The following is a 17,905-nucleotide window of genomic DNA, read 5'->3' on the forward strand; positions in this document are numbered from 1 at the left end:
CATGCTGGTTCAGTAGAAGTCAGGTTGATTCAAGGCCAGGTTGGACAGGGTTTTGAGCAACCTGGTGTACTGGAAGGTGTCCCTGCCCATGGCAGGGGAGTGGAACTGGATGAGCTTTAAGATCCATTCCAACCCAAACCATTCTATGATTCTATGATAATACAGATAAGGCTGACCATTAACACTGTGTTTAAACGAGCAGACTGACTTCCTATCCCAAGTAAACCAGTTTAAGACAACACATGCCACAAGACTTTGTCTTGGGTTTTTATATACAAAAGTAATATTTGAAGCAAAAAAAAAGATAGCTCCATTTTTATAACTTCATTACCCATAGAGCACAAAACAGGCACTGTGGACAAATACTCTAAGTGGCACGGTTTGCATAGAACTTGCTATGACTAGAGCCCTTTCAATAGAGAAAATCAGGCTCGCTGCACGGTACTGCACTGGAAGTACACATGCAAATTCTTAAACCAACCAGCTCCTCAAGACAAACTCGTGCTTCAAATGTGTCAGAGTCAAGACTAATGGAAGGAAGTACATACTGCTGTGCCTGGACTTGCATCCTCCTTTTTCAGCATACTATGGTAAAACCAGAAAAGGACTTCTACAGGAAGACAGAAAGATACTTCTGGTCTTTAAAAAATGTTAATCCAGTAGAGGACAGGATTTTCTACAATTAGTATAAACAAATCTGACTGCTACAAGTATCCTCAAAATTGAGAGGCTGTGCAGGATAACTCAAAACTTGAACTGCATCCTACATGAAGTGTGATTCAAAGCCACCACTGAAAATCAGGTCAGAGACACAGCAAGACAAGAGCTGCTAAAGAAAGTAAGGTCATCAGCTACATGAAGGTCTCCATTAGAGCACTTTGGCTTTATCTTTTTTGACTTGAGGTACTCACGAATTCAATGGAATCCTAACCATTAGACAATGAAGAATCTCACAACCCATTTTCCAGCTTACAAGTTATAAATTGTAACTTCACATTTTATTTATTTTTTAAATCACGGTATTTTTACACTTCCTTTCCCTTTCTCACAGGCCAACACAATATCAACACAACACAACAGCTTGATCAAAGCATTAAAACCCATTCAGTCCACAAAAGGAAAGCTTTGTTTGTTGCCAGAAGTGAAAGCAAAGTAGCTAATAAACAGTTGAGACCTGTGGCTTGATGCTTTTTTTGAATGCAGTTTAAAAGCTAGAAGCACAAATAAAACACACGAGTTTTCAACATTCCTACAAGATGTTGTTACACCGAAAATTCCCGGTAGCAATTTCTCAAATGGAAATCTTTGGAGTATTACGTGCAATAATTACTCATCACAAAACAAGTTTGGCTTGTTTCACTAAATGCTTGCCCAGCAATACTCATATTGCTGGTTTGTTTTTATAACCTAGTTTATTTTTCTTGTCCTATTTTAAAATGTTATGCATACCGATATTTTCAAATATGGATTCTAGTAGACATCTCTGTGTCAACCTAAGCATTAGAATAAACAGCAGTGAATCAATTTTGCTTGGAGTTGAATTAGAAGTCTTATCTAGAATGAAAACATTTCTGTAGGCATCTTATAAATACCATTAAGTGCAAGAAGTGCACATTATGACAAAAACAAATTACACCCAAGCTCCACCCTGACATTAAAGAATTTATGGGAGCCAAGACAGCCACCCACAAAGGCACTAATGTACAGTATCAGCATTAAACCCATGTGCCAGTACAAGCTAACTGAGGAGGAAGGAAAGTTTCACATCAGTGTGTACGACCCTCATAAATTTAAACTTTTTTTTGTCCAGAAAGTTTCAGGATATAAAAATTTACAAAAAAATTTTACATTATAATTAATAGTTAGACAAAAAAACTACCCTGACTTTACTGTTTTCAGATACATTGTGTGCAAAGAAGGGAATCAAATTGCCCAAAAGCTCAAAGACTTTGTCAGTTACAGCAGGAAAAAACCTGCATATACAATCATTAAGGGATAGAAGTAATGAATTGTGTTTTGATTTCCTTAAATTTAGGAAGAAACTCTGAAGTCACATACTAGCTTTGGTTCACATTTAGTTAACAGTTACTTAGCACTGGTAAGGCAAACTGCCTTTATTTCCTGGAAGCTTTAATAAAGAGGAAATGAAAAACAACACAGTGAAACTCATTTACATTTTCTTTGGTGCAAGGGATGAAAACTTGCATGGAACCTTTTGTAATACTCGTGGCCTACTCATTCCACAGGATGAAGAAAGTAATTCTGGGACTTAGATAAAGCTCCTTTAATAAATAAATAAATACCTTTTGGACTCATTAACTTATTAGGTAAAGGTCATTTCTATAAACCTATTTGAACCATACAAGTACCACAGCACAGGTTAATAATGAGAAAGAAATCCATTGCACACTGCTGCAGCCAGAAATTAGCAAGCATATTCTGGTTCAAATTCTGTTCTGCCTCTATCACAATATTGAGACCAGTACTTACTACTTTCCCACTAATTTAACATGCCCTGGGAGTCGCACTCTCTAAAGACCACAACCATTATAAAACAACATTAGCCTCTGTAATAGGCAGACAAAGCCAAAGGAATGCACGCACTTGCATCTGGATGACCTGCGAGAGACTGGCAGTCTATGGTAGGTGTAACTAGCTTGTACAACCCAAAACACCCCCGGGATCCTACTCTTTTCATTACTTCTAATTCAAAATGCAAATAATTTTTTTTTTTGCAGCTATTTTCTTACCTGTACAATTGACGACTGCGAAGCTGGGGGAAAAGAAAACAACAAATACTAGTATTAGCAGAGTGAGTTTGATACAAGTGTTTTGCTTTTTCCTCCTCACGTGCAATGTCTATATACTGTAAGCTATGCAACATTTTGGCTTATTTTAAAAATAGAATTCAAAGAGAAAATATTTAAAGAAAAAGCCCCTCTATATAGCCATTTGAATTTTACATTCAAAGAAAATCAATTTAACACATAGATAAAGCATTGGTTGTCTTAATTCCAAATCCTAGCTGCTCCTGCACATACCCTGGAAGGTAATTTGGCTTTTTAAAATACATTTGCTTTCCACAGCTGTCCCTTCTAAAATGATCATAATGGATTAAGGCTGTTGTAACAGTATGGATCCTGCTGGCTGAGATTTCAGGCATTTCCACATGAGAAAGTTAAACAAGGATGAAGATACTTTTTCAACCTGTACCAGTAGCTTTCACCTATGCACAGCATTAAGTAAGTAGCTGTGTACTTTGAAGCATAACGAGTAAAGCTGACAGCTTCAGCGCATCAGAACTGGGCCTAAAAGTGCTACAGGTACTATAGTAAAGAAGTAGGAGCCTGGATGAAGTACTGTCTGTTCCATGAGGTGAAGAAACAGGAGGCAAAAGAAAAAAAAACAACAGCATGACTTAAATTAAAGCGAAGGCAAAACTATCTCTGTAGAAGGATTTTAATTTGCTATGAGCAAGACTTCATTTGTCATAAGTAGAGATAAAGACAATACATCAGCTGAAACACAGAATACGATTTTCAAGGTCTATAAACAGCTAAATTATGAATGCAAAGTTTTAGCAATGAAATCCTGATAAAGAAGAATAAAAAGTACAGAATGGACTCACTGGAAGATCTCTCTTGAATATGGTCACATTAAGGCAACAGCCATATTACCTACCTGCACAGCCAGTCAGTGTGTACAGAAGGAGGGAAGAAAACCAAAGTGGAAAGAAAACCAAAGTAAAACCCCATGTGGTATTTCAGGAGTACAACTAGCAGCAACAGAGAAAGTGGCTTAGCTAAGAGGCTGGCAGAACAGCAAGGGACCAAATACAAAATTATAGTGGGATTAAGGATATCTAGCTATCTGGAGTGTGTGTCCAAATTACTGTTTGTGAGATTCTTCCTTTTAGCAAGGGGAAGAGGAAAGAAGATGGAGAGCAGCTGTCTGAATTGTAAATGGTTTTTTGTTTAAAAATAATACAACATACCAGGTTAAAAGATACATTTATACTTTATACACACCTCTTCATGGATTTGCTTGAGTCCCTCCAATGATTTTTCATCAAAATAATGTGTTATAGATCTGTAAAGGCATACAAATTTTTTAAGACTGCTTTCCTAATCATGCCAGATATAATTTTTCTTCCACGACTTCACTGTACTTTCAAGCAAAACCAATAATTTGATTTTCAAATTACACAACAGAAATATGCAATATTTAATTCTAAATAGTTCACACATAATGATTTAAATCCTGTCCTTATCACGTAGCAAACTCATTCTTGAAGGACTAAAAAAAATTAGTGTCAGTTCCTAATAGTATTATCATCATTAATAAACCAATAAACCTTTCTCAGCTCAGCCGAGTTTTGGACTCAAACACACCTGTGATTTTTCCAGCTATTTCAAGTTTTTTCTACTATTAAAAATATTCTGCATCATCTTTTCTAACTTTTTTCCCTTGAAAAGGGAAAACACAAATTCTTTTGCCAGACACTGCTGGCAAATACAATTACTACTTGTCAATAAGTCATAAAAATCAGTGCATACTTTTGATATCTGTTATTTGAATTCATCTCAGTGTATTTAGCTTGTACAAACAACAACATTAAATTTGTCTGAAGTCATCACTTCAGATATCTTTGTATGACTGCATTAAGATGCTCACAGAAGTAAAATAAAAAAGGTTTATCAGAGAGTAACTATCCAACTTGTAGAACAAAACCCAGAAAGTCTGTCTGTCTTTTTTAAATACATTTCTTCAGTGTATGTATATCTTTGACTCCTGCAGAACTGTACTTCACTGAAGTTTGCACTCTGGAATCTTATTTTCCACTGCCTTTAATCTTTAACAGCCATTCATTCCAATTTACATTATGCTTGCATATGATTCTGCTATGATAACTTCCAAATTCTAGCTTTTGCAATAGAGATCTTCAACTATTTCTCACATGTGATTCTTGTGATAGAAAGAAAAGGTAAATGACTTGTTTCTTTAATCACAACATTAAAGCAAAGACATCTACAAATAATTTTGTCAATTATTCCGGCTACATCACTTATACGTAATATGTGTGTATGTATACACACATACACCCTTACACAGATAAGGGAGATATAGAGATATATCTATATATCTGGATCACACTCAGCAGCAACAATTAAATCAGTCCAAGCTGCTTGAGGAGGTATTTCTCTAACACTGATGACAAGACTGTCCCCTCACCAGGAAAACAGCATACGTACAGGGAAAGGGGGATAATCTGTATTTAAATTATAACTTTGAACTCTCCAAGTAAGGCAGCAAATAATCTGACTTTCCTGATGATGACTTTAGACTTCAGTTTATAATATCACTGAATAAAAGGTGAAGCCTTGGCAGGACTGATCAAAACAAACAAAAATTCAATGGAAAAGAAGTTCAGTAAGATGGAGATTTCCGTAATTATACTCAGGAAGCTTTCAATAGACCAGACCTGAAAGGAAAATTTATAGCCTTAGATAATCTTGCATTTATACCTATTATTCTCTTCTGCCAGTTTACACAGTGCATGGGTGATCTCAGCACAGGCAAGAATTGCCCCATGGCGTGTGTGCAGATCTGTGCCCACTGATAAAGGCAGAAGTCTTGGCAAAACTGAAAGAGATGAAACAAGTTATTATTTTTTTTAAACAAAGCATAGTGACAGATCACAGTTATAAATGTAACCTAGAAATAAGATGGGAAAACCATTTCTGGGAAGTCAGGCCAATATTTCCTGGCCATCATATAAAAAACAAGTTTCAAAAATATAAGCAAATTCTGACAAAGCATACTAAGCCACAAGGAATTTTGTACTCACAGCTACCTCCTTGTTTGTAGTAAATGAAATCACATACTTGCTCTTAGGCATTGGGCTGGCTGAGCACTAAGGGAAATGAGGCTTGTGCTTCCATGAAATTTTACTTCCATGTAAACTGCTACCTTCCAAGACCACTGTAGGGAGCCTTGGTAAGATCAGGAACTACAGACCCAACTGGGTGTCAGCTGCAGCCTTTCAGCCATATTAAAAAGCAGCTGGTACATCCTCAGAATCTCAAGTGGGCTGAGCAAAGGAACCTGAGTTCATGCTAAGAAATATTTGATTACACACACAACAGTCAAAGAGGAATTCTTCTGGAGATGTCAGACTGGACAAGACAAAACAGATCCCCCCACCCTTTACGACATCAAAGCCATAACAACAAAGCAAAAGCTAGGAATCTGAAAGCAAGCTGCTGGAGCTGCTGCAATAGAACTACACCCATTTATTCATCTCAGAACTGGTAGGGTCCAGCGTAGCTGCATCACTAAAGTGCAGTCCTCAAACAAAGATCTGGCAGTATCTTATAAATGTTGCATAAAACCTGAAAACTGGTAAAGCTGTTAGTGTCACTAAGGTGCAAGGGAAATCTTCACTTTTATTAAGTCATATTGCATGTTTAAATCTTCTTAATACATTTTGCTACATAAGCCTGAGCACTTGCTGTGGCACATGATGCAGGATTTTTTACCTACCCACATTCGCCATGTATTCAGAAGCCCGCGGAGTAAGGTTATGCAGAGCCTTGGTTGAAAGTTCTCGAATAACACTGAAGATGAAAAAAACATTTTTTGCATTTTTGGGGGGTTAGCAATTTAGTAGAAGTAATGGATTAAAAAATAATGTCAGGATCAAAATGAAGACCCCAGCAATATTGAAAATTACAGTACTTGCTGTCCATCCCATGCTACCCCCTTCAATAAAGCCAACAAAACCCAAGAGTGGACCAAACAGACAGCCTACAGCTAGCTTTTAGCTATATGAATAGAACTTATTGCTGAAAGAGACAAAGAAAAACCTAAGTGTTGATGGTAGAACCTGAGGGCTCATTCTAAGCATTGGCAGGGACACTACAGTAAACTGTTATTATTTCTCATGATGCAAACTATTATCAGCACTGATACAATCTCATTTGTGTTATATGTACGCATTTTAATCTTCATGAACACTGAATATGACTAAGCAGCATCTCTATGCATGAAATCTACTTTAATTATGATAATTGTATGGTGATGGTGTTTACCCCCCACATACACCATCTAACACATAAATGTGTTTTATTAATGTATTAACAGATTGAGGTCATGGCAAAAAGACAGAATTCATAAACATGTTTTAAGTGACAATATACTAGGGAGGCATAGATGACTTGTCCAGTTTCTTTCAGTCACATGCTATTGCAAACTCTGGTAGAAGTGAAACTTACAGAACTAATCTAGGAAAGCATGATATGCAGAGCACTCACCTCCTGGATATTAATCATTAGACTTTATGAACTTACCTATCCCAGTGGTTAATCTTCATGTTAACTAAATGATCAATCATCGGCTGTGTGTACTGAGGAAAGCCAGCAATATACACACTGAAAACGAAATGTCCATGGAGAGTACAGAATCAGCATCTGTGTGCCTTTTAACATAAGCTGCTCTAAGATTTAAATCCTCTAGTTTTAAAGCAACCAAAAAAAATTACTTAATCATGAGATGCAGCTCAATTTACCATAGGAAAACATTTAAATGTAAAACTTTCAGATTCCTTACAGAAACTCCTACACATATAAAAAGGTTGACAGCAATGAACAGCAAAAAGAAATATTCAATTCCCATTGTTACATACTAGAAAATCTAGATGTGTACTTTAAGGTATACAATTATTTCAGATTGAGAAACGTTAATGATGCAATCCACAGCACGGCAAAATTAAAACACCGAAATGTGCTACATCTTCATAAATATAATGGTCCAAAATGAATATGGGTTTTCAATTTTCCCTTTTTTAAAAATCAAGTATAAAGAAAAAGTCAATTCTGACAAAAAATGTTGCAGCTGTAGAGTCAAGACCTAAGACCTAAGGGAACACCAGAATTCATTAGCTAGGTAGCCTGCATCACTACGTAACCTGGTAGCCACACTTGCTTTCCAATCTTCAGAAACATCAATTACTGGAAGCTAGGGTCAACAGAAATGAAATGGTTTTTCAGTAGGTCTGATGGATATTCAATAATCTTGGAAAGCTAAACAACCAGTAGAATGTGTTTGTGTCAAAATGGTCTGCACAAAGGGACAACATTAAGGAGGCATGGATTACCTCAATGTCACCTGTCTTAACCTTTTGAGTGACTAACTTTGCAACCATAATAGTGTTCCACTAATACACGTGTGTGTGATTAGAAGCAAAACAAAGACAAAAACCAAATAGTGTTGCATGTTACCATAATGGTATCTATGCAATTCATCAGAAGAGTAGGAATACTTAGATCCACAGCACAGACCTCAGTCATTTGAGCCAATACACGGTATAGAAGTATATCTACTACTGACTGCTATGAGCCCTGGAGGGGGAGTAGACAGGTGGTTTAACTGGTTGGTGATGCCAGAAGAGAAATAGTAACATTTATCATTCTTTGGTTCCTTACCCTGCTCTGGAAGAACACAGACTAACAGAAGATTGGCCCTGCCATATTTGAGTTCTCCTCTCTTCCTTACAACTGCTGAGTCCTAGTTTTAGCACTCACCACTTTTCCCAACCATTTTATTCCAAGTTCCGTTGCTCAGCTCATCAATTTCTTGAGCCATGTCTGTAGCACAATCCCACTTTCCATTTTCATTTATAACTAACTACAGACCCCATCTTTTGTACCCTACTGAGTATTTAATGAAAGTAGCCTGGGATACAAGTCTAACCTTCCTGACTATGTTCTGGTACATTTTTTGTATCACACTCTACTTAGATTAAGAAGCTTCTTCCTTAATTCAGCTTTTACCAAGCCCAGAACTCCTGGAATTGCATCATCTCTTTAATCCCAGTTCATACAAAATGGCTTTCCTCTACCTTCTATCCTCAGATAGGATAGATAGGTCTGTGCATAACCAGAGTATGCACACTCTGGTTATGGACACATCACTTAGCACCCATAGTTCTAAATTATGACATTTGAGCTGAAAGGACACCCAGTGTGAAAAACTTGCATAAAAATATTTTGATTTTAAAGGGTATTAGTACCTATTTATAAACACACACATAAATATAAGAATATATATGATACTGCCTCTCTATAAGAGTGTATCATTATTTACAAACCAAAACCAAATCCATCTGGAGAAATTGGCACATCCTTTTCAAGCTTTTATTGCTCAAAGGAATGTAGCAGTACCAACTCTCACACCTGCAGAGCCTCCTTTCACGCAGCCACACTCCGTTGGCACAGAGTGTCCCAAGATCATTTTATCTGGGTGGGGGAAGGACAGCTGAAGATTCCAGATCTGGAATATGAACCTCAAGCAGCTTTTTCCAGCTACATAAACAATTACAGCACCTTAAGGCATACTGATCAGAAAGGTCCATTCTTCCTACCACATTATAATGATACATGTTTTCTGTGCAGCCAAATATATGCTTATGTACTTTTTCTTTGATGTTACTCAGACAGAAATAAGGAAATAATTAAGAATTGACCAAAAAAAAATATCCTGCTTGAAGAACAAATGGTGAAGACTTTTAAAAGTAATATAATGAATGGGATGTCAAATGCTTTTACAAAGAAGAGTTCAGTTACTAAGACTGAACATAATTTCAAGGAATCATGGTACTAAATACCTAAGATTATTTATACAGAATCTACAAATTCAGTCTTTCTGTTGAAGCTTTGAAGGCCCGGAAGTGGAGGGAAGAAATCCAGAGTAAAAGTACTTTCACTTAGGTACGTAACACTCCTACAAAACCCATGGAAATTGTAACAAAAGAAGTAAAAAAATGAGCATTTGAAAAAAGTAAGGAAATGAACAATTCAGCTCTCCAAACATAAGGAGAATGTGACCCATCTCCAAGCCAAAATTATAAAAGAGAAAAAACAAACCCTGCTTTGTCAATTTTGAATATCTTCAATTTTCTACTCGTACAAAAAGGTGGACTTTCAAAAGTCCCACTGACACTGTATGGACCTAGAGCAGCATGGACCAAGTCACTGCATTTCCCCATCTTGGGGCAGAGGCGGCAGCTCTGGGGCAGTGTAGGAGGAGGGTGTGCGCCCCACAAGGAATGACAGTAGGTAAAAGGTGAAGACACATACAGACCAAAATGATTATGCACAAAAGGGACAATATGGAGGTGGACAGATTAATTAAAAATACAGTCAAGGAGAAGACAAAGTGTTCCAGTGCAAATTATCTTAAAAAAAAAAAAACAAAACCGCACTGGATGTCACAAAGCTGGCAATGGAGCATAAACCATCATATACTTGTTTGCTATTTCATATTCCCCAAGAATAGGATCTCTCCAAGCCTTTCAACCTGCTGGCTCCTGAGCAGCATGCAACTCCATGGAGCAATTTATCTGACCTATCTTATAATGGTCTGAATCACCTTTGTAGGTGCCTCTTTGCATTGCCTATGGAGAGAGGCTAGACACCCAGGCTAGACTGTCTGTCTTAGGCAACTAAAGGTAGAACCCAGCCCTCAGCCCTTTTCATCTTCTCATGAGGAAGTGCACCCTTACATTCATTTTAGTCATCCTGTGCACCCAGCTTGCCTCTGAATTCCCCTGACTTCAGCACTATTGTATCTTCTGACAGCTGATCAGAACAGAACACAGTATTCTAAGACAAGGCACTGATTTATGACATCAGACCATTTCCAGTATTTCCCACTACATTCGTTGCAGCCTCCATACTGCAGGGATCAGTTTGTTTTTTCAAACACTACTGCGTATTGTGGTTAGACTTTTCATAGAGTTACCTATGTAAAACACAAGCACTCAAGTTAAAGGTCTGTGCACAGACCACAAATCCAACAACCTGTGCAAAGAATATTTTTAAATGGCTGTTGGTTTATTTTTTTGCTACCCACATCAGAATCTGTTTCCCATTATAACAGCAGATCCTTTTACTGCAACTCTTCAAACACCCCCCCAGTCCTCTCTAACTTTGACCAGCTTAGCCAGCTTTGTGACACCTGCAAATACTGCCTTCTTGACTGCTTCTTCTACATAGACAAGGAAATCATAGTCACATTTTCACCTTGCCTTATACCTAATAAGCAGTTTGATGCAGAAATGAGAAAAATCTTAATTTATTCAGAATCAGCAGTGACAAACAATGTTCAATAAGGTGAACAATCAGACAAATATTTCATTATGTAAAAGAGGTCCCTCATGTTTAAGAAAACTAATGCTTGGAACCTTACCTTATAGTCAGGTAACAGTTAACTCTGTTACCAACAGCAAAATAATCAGCTGCGGTTAGAATGTCTATGCCATGTGGAAAAGTACCCTAGAAACATCATAGGGAAAAGGCAAAAAAACCCCAAAATGTTATTTAAAATACTTTCCAAACAGGCAACATTATTTAAAATAAATCTACTACTACTCTTCAAGCCCTGGAAAAAAAAAACCAACAACCAATTTATTTCCTAATTTATAGTAAAATCACTTGCAATAAAGATATACAGGATATTGGATATATAAATAGGAAAATACCTGGCTTCACGTATGAGTCAATGATAAACAGTCAAAGTAAACAGCAGCAGATAATAAACTATGCAGCAGCTATCTTAACACCTTCAAGTCATATCCAAATACACATTTGGTGAAAGCATGATTATGTATGTACACAAAACATGATTTCTCCCTAGGGTCTAGATCAATGTAAACATGTTTTCAGTTTATGTGAGGGAATAAGTATCTGCTGCGATTTTTATGAAGTATAAAACTAGACCTAGGCACCAAGAAATGTATCCCATGTAGGATACATGGGAGCTTGATTATGTCTATTTGTTTCTACATATATTTTATGACTTACTTATTAATGAACTAAACACTTGGGGATAGTTTGGTTTTAAAAAGAACACCAGTTCCCAGCAAAGCCTTAAACACTGAACCCTGCAGAAGTATCACACTTCTGACATCACTGCTCAAAAAATTGGTTTTAGAAGATACATTCCTTAATGTGCAATTGACAAATAAATTTTCCCCTTTTTATACAAGCAATACGATTCAGATGTTCAGAATTTTGATTGGCTATGACTGATTTAATACAGTCCTACGCAGCAGGCAGTGTTTTGGAATGGAGGAGGCAGCATACCCTCCACAAACCATAATTAAGTACAAATGGAGAACTGCCAACTGAAAGACACTACACTGGCTTACAAAAGGGACAATCATATGATATTTAAGCAATAAGGCTATGTGGAAGTACAGGTTCTGGATGTGATACAGTTTTGTTTGTTTACAGCTCACTCATCCCTTCCACATTAGGATACAGCTATGCAAAAATAGTAGAAAAATATCTCTAGATCTAAGCCTGAATAATTAAAGAAGTATATACTACAAGCAGTGGGAAACTGCCAGCTACTGCAGAGGTCTTATTCTGGGAAGAACAATGCAAACAGTCCAAAAAACCAAGACCTGGAATTTGACTGAACCAAGGACAGACAGAATAGCCAAGAGACTATCTGCACGCCCTAATAACCCAAAGGTGAAATGACTGCACCCTCTAAAAGCCTAATGAAGCACTGATTAAGGTTAAAAATATACACAAGAAATACCTCAGTATGACTTATAGCCAAACAACAAGAAGGACAATGAAATACCTAAGCATACATAGCATACATAAGGAAAATTACAGCTAAACACTTTCAATTCTAGCTGCTAGCTGGACCTTGCTATTCATTACTTGGCTGTTAAGTGTGCCCATTTGATGCCATCTCACTAAAGGTCATGGTGCCACAGTGCACGTCAGTGAGACAGCAGAATTCCTGACAATAAGTTCATGAGTACAGAGGTCCTGGCCAACAGGTGAGCCAAAACTAGGAGAAAAGCTAACAGTTTCCATTCTGTCCATATCTCACTTCTCCAATAAGTCAGTCCCACCAGAAGCATGGGCATTTCTCATGATCTATGCTTAAAAAAAACTTCTTCCAAGTTTTCATTTAAACTAAGTGTAAATTCCCATGGTTCCTCTTTCTGAGGCCATAAAAGCAAGCCCTTGGATATGGGGGAGGCTGAATTGCAAAGGTGGAGCAGGCAGGAACCAGGAAGTAAGTGAGGTCAACTTTTTCTCCACCTAGTTAGTATCAGTGTTGTTACTTCAGATGGAGAGTATGTTTAGCTCGCTCCAATTCAGAGAAAGGGTGCCTCTTTCAACACATTACATCTCGGCAAAGAGCTACAGAGGGTGTATCCACTGATGAAGTAACCCTTTTTCCTAGGCAGTAAGGAATGAACGGTAAAACTTCTGCATTTCTGCAGGAACCAACTGGAGACTGATAGCATTCTTCATGTCATGGAAGCTTATTATTTCCCTGCAAATTCCTCCTTCACATGTTGACACATAATCTCAAACTATTTTGAGTTCTACCAACAGACAGGTTTGAACTGGGCGTCAAAGCAGAGTCAAAGAGAAAACTTCCTGGGTATAAACTAACATAGACTGTACACTCCACAGGAGCTTGGCTACATGGAAGCATTTCTAAACCTGCTGGGCCCAGAAGCCCTATCTCACCTGGAGCTGCAGGCACAGGAAGGTGTTTACCTCATGAAGTGGAATCAGGCTGAGTTGCTGTGTGATGACTAAAGCTCTCCAGGGCAGTAACTATAGACCAGGAAAGAATCACGCTGGCTTCTACTTATCACAAACCTAGTTAGGCCAGGTCACCAAAAAAACTGCCCTCTTCCTCCTAGCCTTCTTGCACCCTTTCTCTGCTATTAACCTAATTCTATCTAGAAATGCACACTCTGGTTATGGACACATCACTTAACACCCATAGTTCTAAAGTTCTAAAGGAACAGCATCCAACCACGTAACAGAGATCTTCAGGAATGATATCAGGGAAAGCTACACAGTGTTTTAATAATATCCCTTAAAGAATGGCTTAATGATAACAAAATTGGCTTTAATCATGCTTACGCCAAGCTCTATCACAAGAATTCACTAAATGAACCATTTCCTCCTTTTTTTCCTCTAAAAGTTGTATATTCAGCTTTGAGATCCCAGTCTTTACCCTAATTGCTTCTCCCTTGAGGTTGCAAATCCGAACACTTTAACTACTTAAATATTACTAAGTTACACAGGAACCTACCATAATACTTACTTTTAAAGCACTCTGGTACCCCAAAAATAATAGGTTTCTTAAAATATCTAGGTGGTTGTGGTTGTGTTATGGTACACCAGGCAAAAGCAGACAGTGAGTTGAGGACTCTTAAGCTCAGTTCATTGTTCCATTGCCAACCATAGCAAAGACTGTGCAGCACACTTCAGCTGTTCTATCAAAACTAAATACAAAAAAAAATACAAGAAACTGGGATTTTCCTGCCTTGAGAGCTTTGCACTTCCCAAGGTGTATAACAGCTGTCATACAGGCTGATTTTGCTTTTCAGAATGACTGGAAACTACCAGAAAGCTCATTTTCTTCCAAAACTAGAGTACTAAAATAAACCTCACACCTCAGAGAAATACTGCACAAGAACTTGTTTGCTGGTAATGAAAATAATTATTTTGTGACATCCTTTACTCAATTTCTCCAAAGCCGCAGTGTCTCATTCTGATTTTGGGTACTAGACATTTACAGTAACCTCGGAGGCACTACTGAATGAAGACTGAGGAAAGTCACCATACCTGTCTCCCAACATTCTCCTGGAAGGCAGCCTAAGGAACAGAGAACAAACATACCAAAACGAGTCAGGGTTGCTTTTTGATAAACACCAGATGATGAATTCAAAACACACAACAATATAAATGACCCATGGCTTTTCTTTTTTAAATAAAGTAAGCTTTGTCAGTAGAACAAGCCCACAGGGCTTTTCAGTTTCTGTGTCTCTATGTTCTAGTGTTCTTAAAGCTATATGTTGCATGACAGCAGTTGAAGAATGCAAGTTTATTAAACCAGTCACACCCAGAGGAGTACTTTTGAGGAGTGACACAAGGCTTCGCACTGGACCTGAAAGTCAATACCTGTAGACAACAGAAATGGAGACAGCTCACTTTTGTCTGACTGTTTCAATCTGCCAATAGTAGGCCAAGTTTGATTCTTTGTCAGTGAAAACTTCAGACAAAAACCATCGCAAATGTGATACTTATTTGAAAGATACACACCCGAAAGCATGCTGAAACACTGAAATTATAAAACCTGAAGACAAAATCCATGCTTGTTTCTTGTGTTTTATATAACATAAACTCCAAGCCTTGCAAAATGCAATGACTACAACCATAAAGTTAACCCCTTACTTGTACAGTATACAGAACAAAACCTACTTAACTCCCTACTTCAATTTTCTCCCTGTCTCTAAAAAGCCAATTCATTTCTGTTCCTTAAAAGGATACAGACATGTAAGTACTAATAAAAGAACTGGAGTTCAATGTACATGGGGGGAAGTCCCAACCTTTACTGAAAATGCCACAAGAATTTTGACAGACAGAGCTTCTGTATTCCCTATATAAATACAGTGTGCATGTGGTAATCCACCTGCACAAACAGCAGGTTCGGTCAGCTCACCAAGGTATCACCCTGTGCAGGGCGCAGGCGTGCTCAGAGCACAGGTGAAGCAAGCCCTCCTGAAACCAGCCTCGCGGTGCATTTCTGAGCTGATGTCTGCTCAGGATAATGACTGCAGTTCCTGTAGACTTGCCCGGGCTAGTCCAGCTCCTGCTCCCAGTGCATCCACTGCAGGACACGTAGCACCAGCTGTCTCGAAACCGCTCACCCACCACCACAGCGGGTCTGGAGCCCACCTCAGCCCGCTAGCAGCGGCAGCCATGCTGCCAGCATTGCCCCTGAGCTAACCTGTTGGGGATTGCCTCTGGCAGAACTGCTATCCTCTGCAGCGGCACAGAACAGATACACCCTTGGGCAACACGTAAAGCACACTTCACACAGGAACATGAGCTGTGGCAATGCCCTGCATTTGTTCTTTACTGTATGCCTCAGCCCAGCTACTACCATAGGGGTTTTTCCACTCCTTGTGTCTCCATCAATGAATGCTCCCAGCTAGGATTTGCCAGAACCTTGTTTCACGGCACTCTGCATCCCTTGTTTCTTTTTACTTACACTTTAGCTTTAGATCCCCTTTTATGCCATTTTTACTCAGCATAACGATGTTTCAGCAAGGAGGATGTTCTCAACTACCATATGCAAGGGATTTAATAGTTTATTCATTGAATCAGAATAGTTAGGGTTGGAAAGGACCTTAAGATCATCTAGTTCCAAACCCCTGCATTACAACTTCTTTTAAAATCATACCGCTCAGACAAGTACCGCAATGATACCCAATCTGGAAAGCTTTTTTGTTTCTTTTCTTTTTCAATCAGAAACTTTGATATCCAAACTACGTAAACCTGGTCTTAAACCAGTGATAGTTTTATTCTACTTACAATACATCCGTAGGATTCAGACTGAATGTATAGGAGCCTACAGACAGTGCTGCAGCAAAACAGGATTTGCACATAAAGATGTCACACCAATCGTTTGCCTAAGGTAGGAATTTAAAACGTCCAATGCTCTGTCACCATTTTGGTTTTTAACTAGCTTAGAAGGATCTAAGGAACAGTCCAGCAGCATGGCAAAACCACTCAGCACTCATCTAATGTATTCTAAACATTTAACTTACATGGTAATTTACACCTAATTTATTAGTTTCTCTATAAAAACCATACAACTTTAACTACTGTTTACAAAAATAGATATTAACTATTGCCTTGTTACAAAGATATTTGTTGATGATTCCAATGGAATAGCCTTGGAGAAAAATAATCACTTTGGTACAGATTTTCACACTTTTGTTATGAATTTACAATTCATAAAAAAATGAAGAGAGATACGGTACCTAGCAAATTCCTATATCCATAGCTTAGCAGCTAGCAAGGTTTCCAGCTGCAGTCTAAAACTGTGTAGTAACTTGCTTCCCAGATGGTCATTTAAATTGGGGGAGGGTCCTGTGCATCACCATGAACCTCTCTCAGCTCCAGGTAAAAAGTGCTGCTTCTGCAAGTAAATTTTCAGCCAATGATGGGAAAATTTACAATGAAAACCAAGACTTCAAAAAAAACATAAAAAAGAATCCTCAAAGGAATGTAAACCCAGAAGCTGAGAGTGTTCAGAGATATACTTGGGAAAATTCACCACTGATTTCAGAAGGCTTTGTAGAAAATGCACATTCCAGATGTGATAATTTAAACACATCACTGCTGTAGAACAGCACCTAATCCCAATTCTAGCAACAAGAGTTATATGATACGTTATTTTTCCTGGGTCTGAAGGAGTATCTTGAACAGAAAAAGTTAAGGGGAAAACCATCCCTACAATATTATTGTTAACTTTGTAAAAGTAAATTAGAAATATGACAATAATGAAACATACTGTTCCTCCACATGAAAGGCCAATTTTCTAGAGCCCATTTAATGCTCACAAAATTCCCTTCTTGTTCCTCTACCACTTTTTTGTTGTTCCACAAAAGATATTTCTTTTTCTTCAATAACTGAAAAATTTACAGTTTCAATCATTCTTTCAAACAACTGCAAATTCCAAAAAGAGGTCAAATATTCCAGTTCTTTCGTAATAATAAGTTTACATTTTTCATATGATCCCCTTCTGGAGATAGAAAAACTGGATACAAAGATTTTAATCTAAAGATTCCACACTATCAGAATCAAGATGACCACAAAAACTGAAAAAACACTCAAACACCTCCTAAATCATGACTTAAAAAACTATCAACCAACCAAGAGGAAAAAAATACTCCCTTTAAGACATCAAAAGCTGAATGGAGCCCAAGCCGAGATCACTTATTCATGTGATTAGTCCTTATAATGACTAGTCATGAAAGAGTTGCGAAAGTCAGCTCAGAATGCTT

At 37.9% G+C, this 17,905-nt stretch overlaps 1 protein-coding gene across 2 annotated transcripts in view; it reads right to left on the reverse strand.

Annotated features, from left to right (window-relative positions):
* TBCD (tubulin folding cofactor D) overlaps window positions 1-17,905 on the reverse strand; it is a 122,765-nt gene that overhangs the window by 40,194 nt on the left and 64,666 nt on the right. For both annotated transcript variants that reach the window (XM_034067411.1, XM_031044813.2), the window contains 7 exons: window positions 14,676-14,705; window positions 11,248-11,333; window positions 7,350-7,430; window positions 6,544-6,617; window positions 5,526-5,643; window positions 4,029-4,089; window positions 2,751-2,773 (listed from right to left, as the gene is read on the reverse strand). In XM_034067411.1, the coding sequence (XP_033923302.1) occupies window positions 2,751-2,773; window positions 4,029-4,089; window positions 5,526-5,643; window positions 6,544-6,617; window positions 7,350-7,430; window positions 11,248-11,333; window positions 14,676-14,705 (473 nt within the window). The remainder of the gene's footprint in view (window positions 1-2,750; window positions 2,774-4,028; window positions 4,090-5,525; window positions 5,644-6,543; window positions 6,618-7,349; window positions 7,431-11,247; window positions 11,334-14,675; window positions 14,706-17,905) is intronic.

Source organism: Melopsittacus undulatus, chromosome 11, assembly GCF_012275295.1.
Source record: "Melopsittacus undulatus isolate bMelUnd1 chromosome 11, bMelUnd1.mat.Z, whole genome shotgun sequence".
In the NCBI taxonomy this organism is placed as follows: domain Eukaryota; kingdom Metazoa; phylum Chordata; class Aves; order Psittaciformes; family Psittaculidae; genus Melopsittacus; species Melopsittacus undulatus.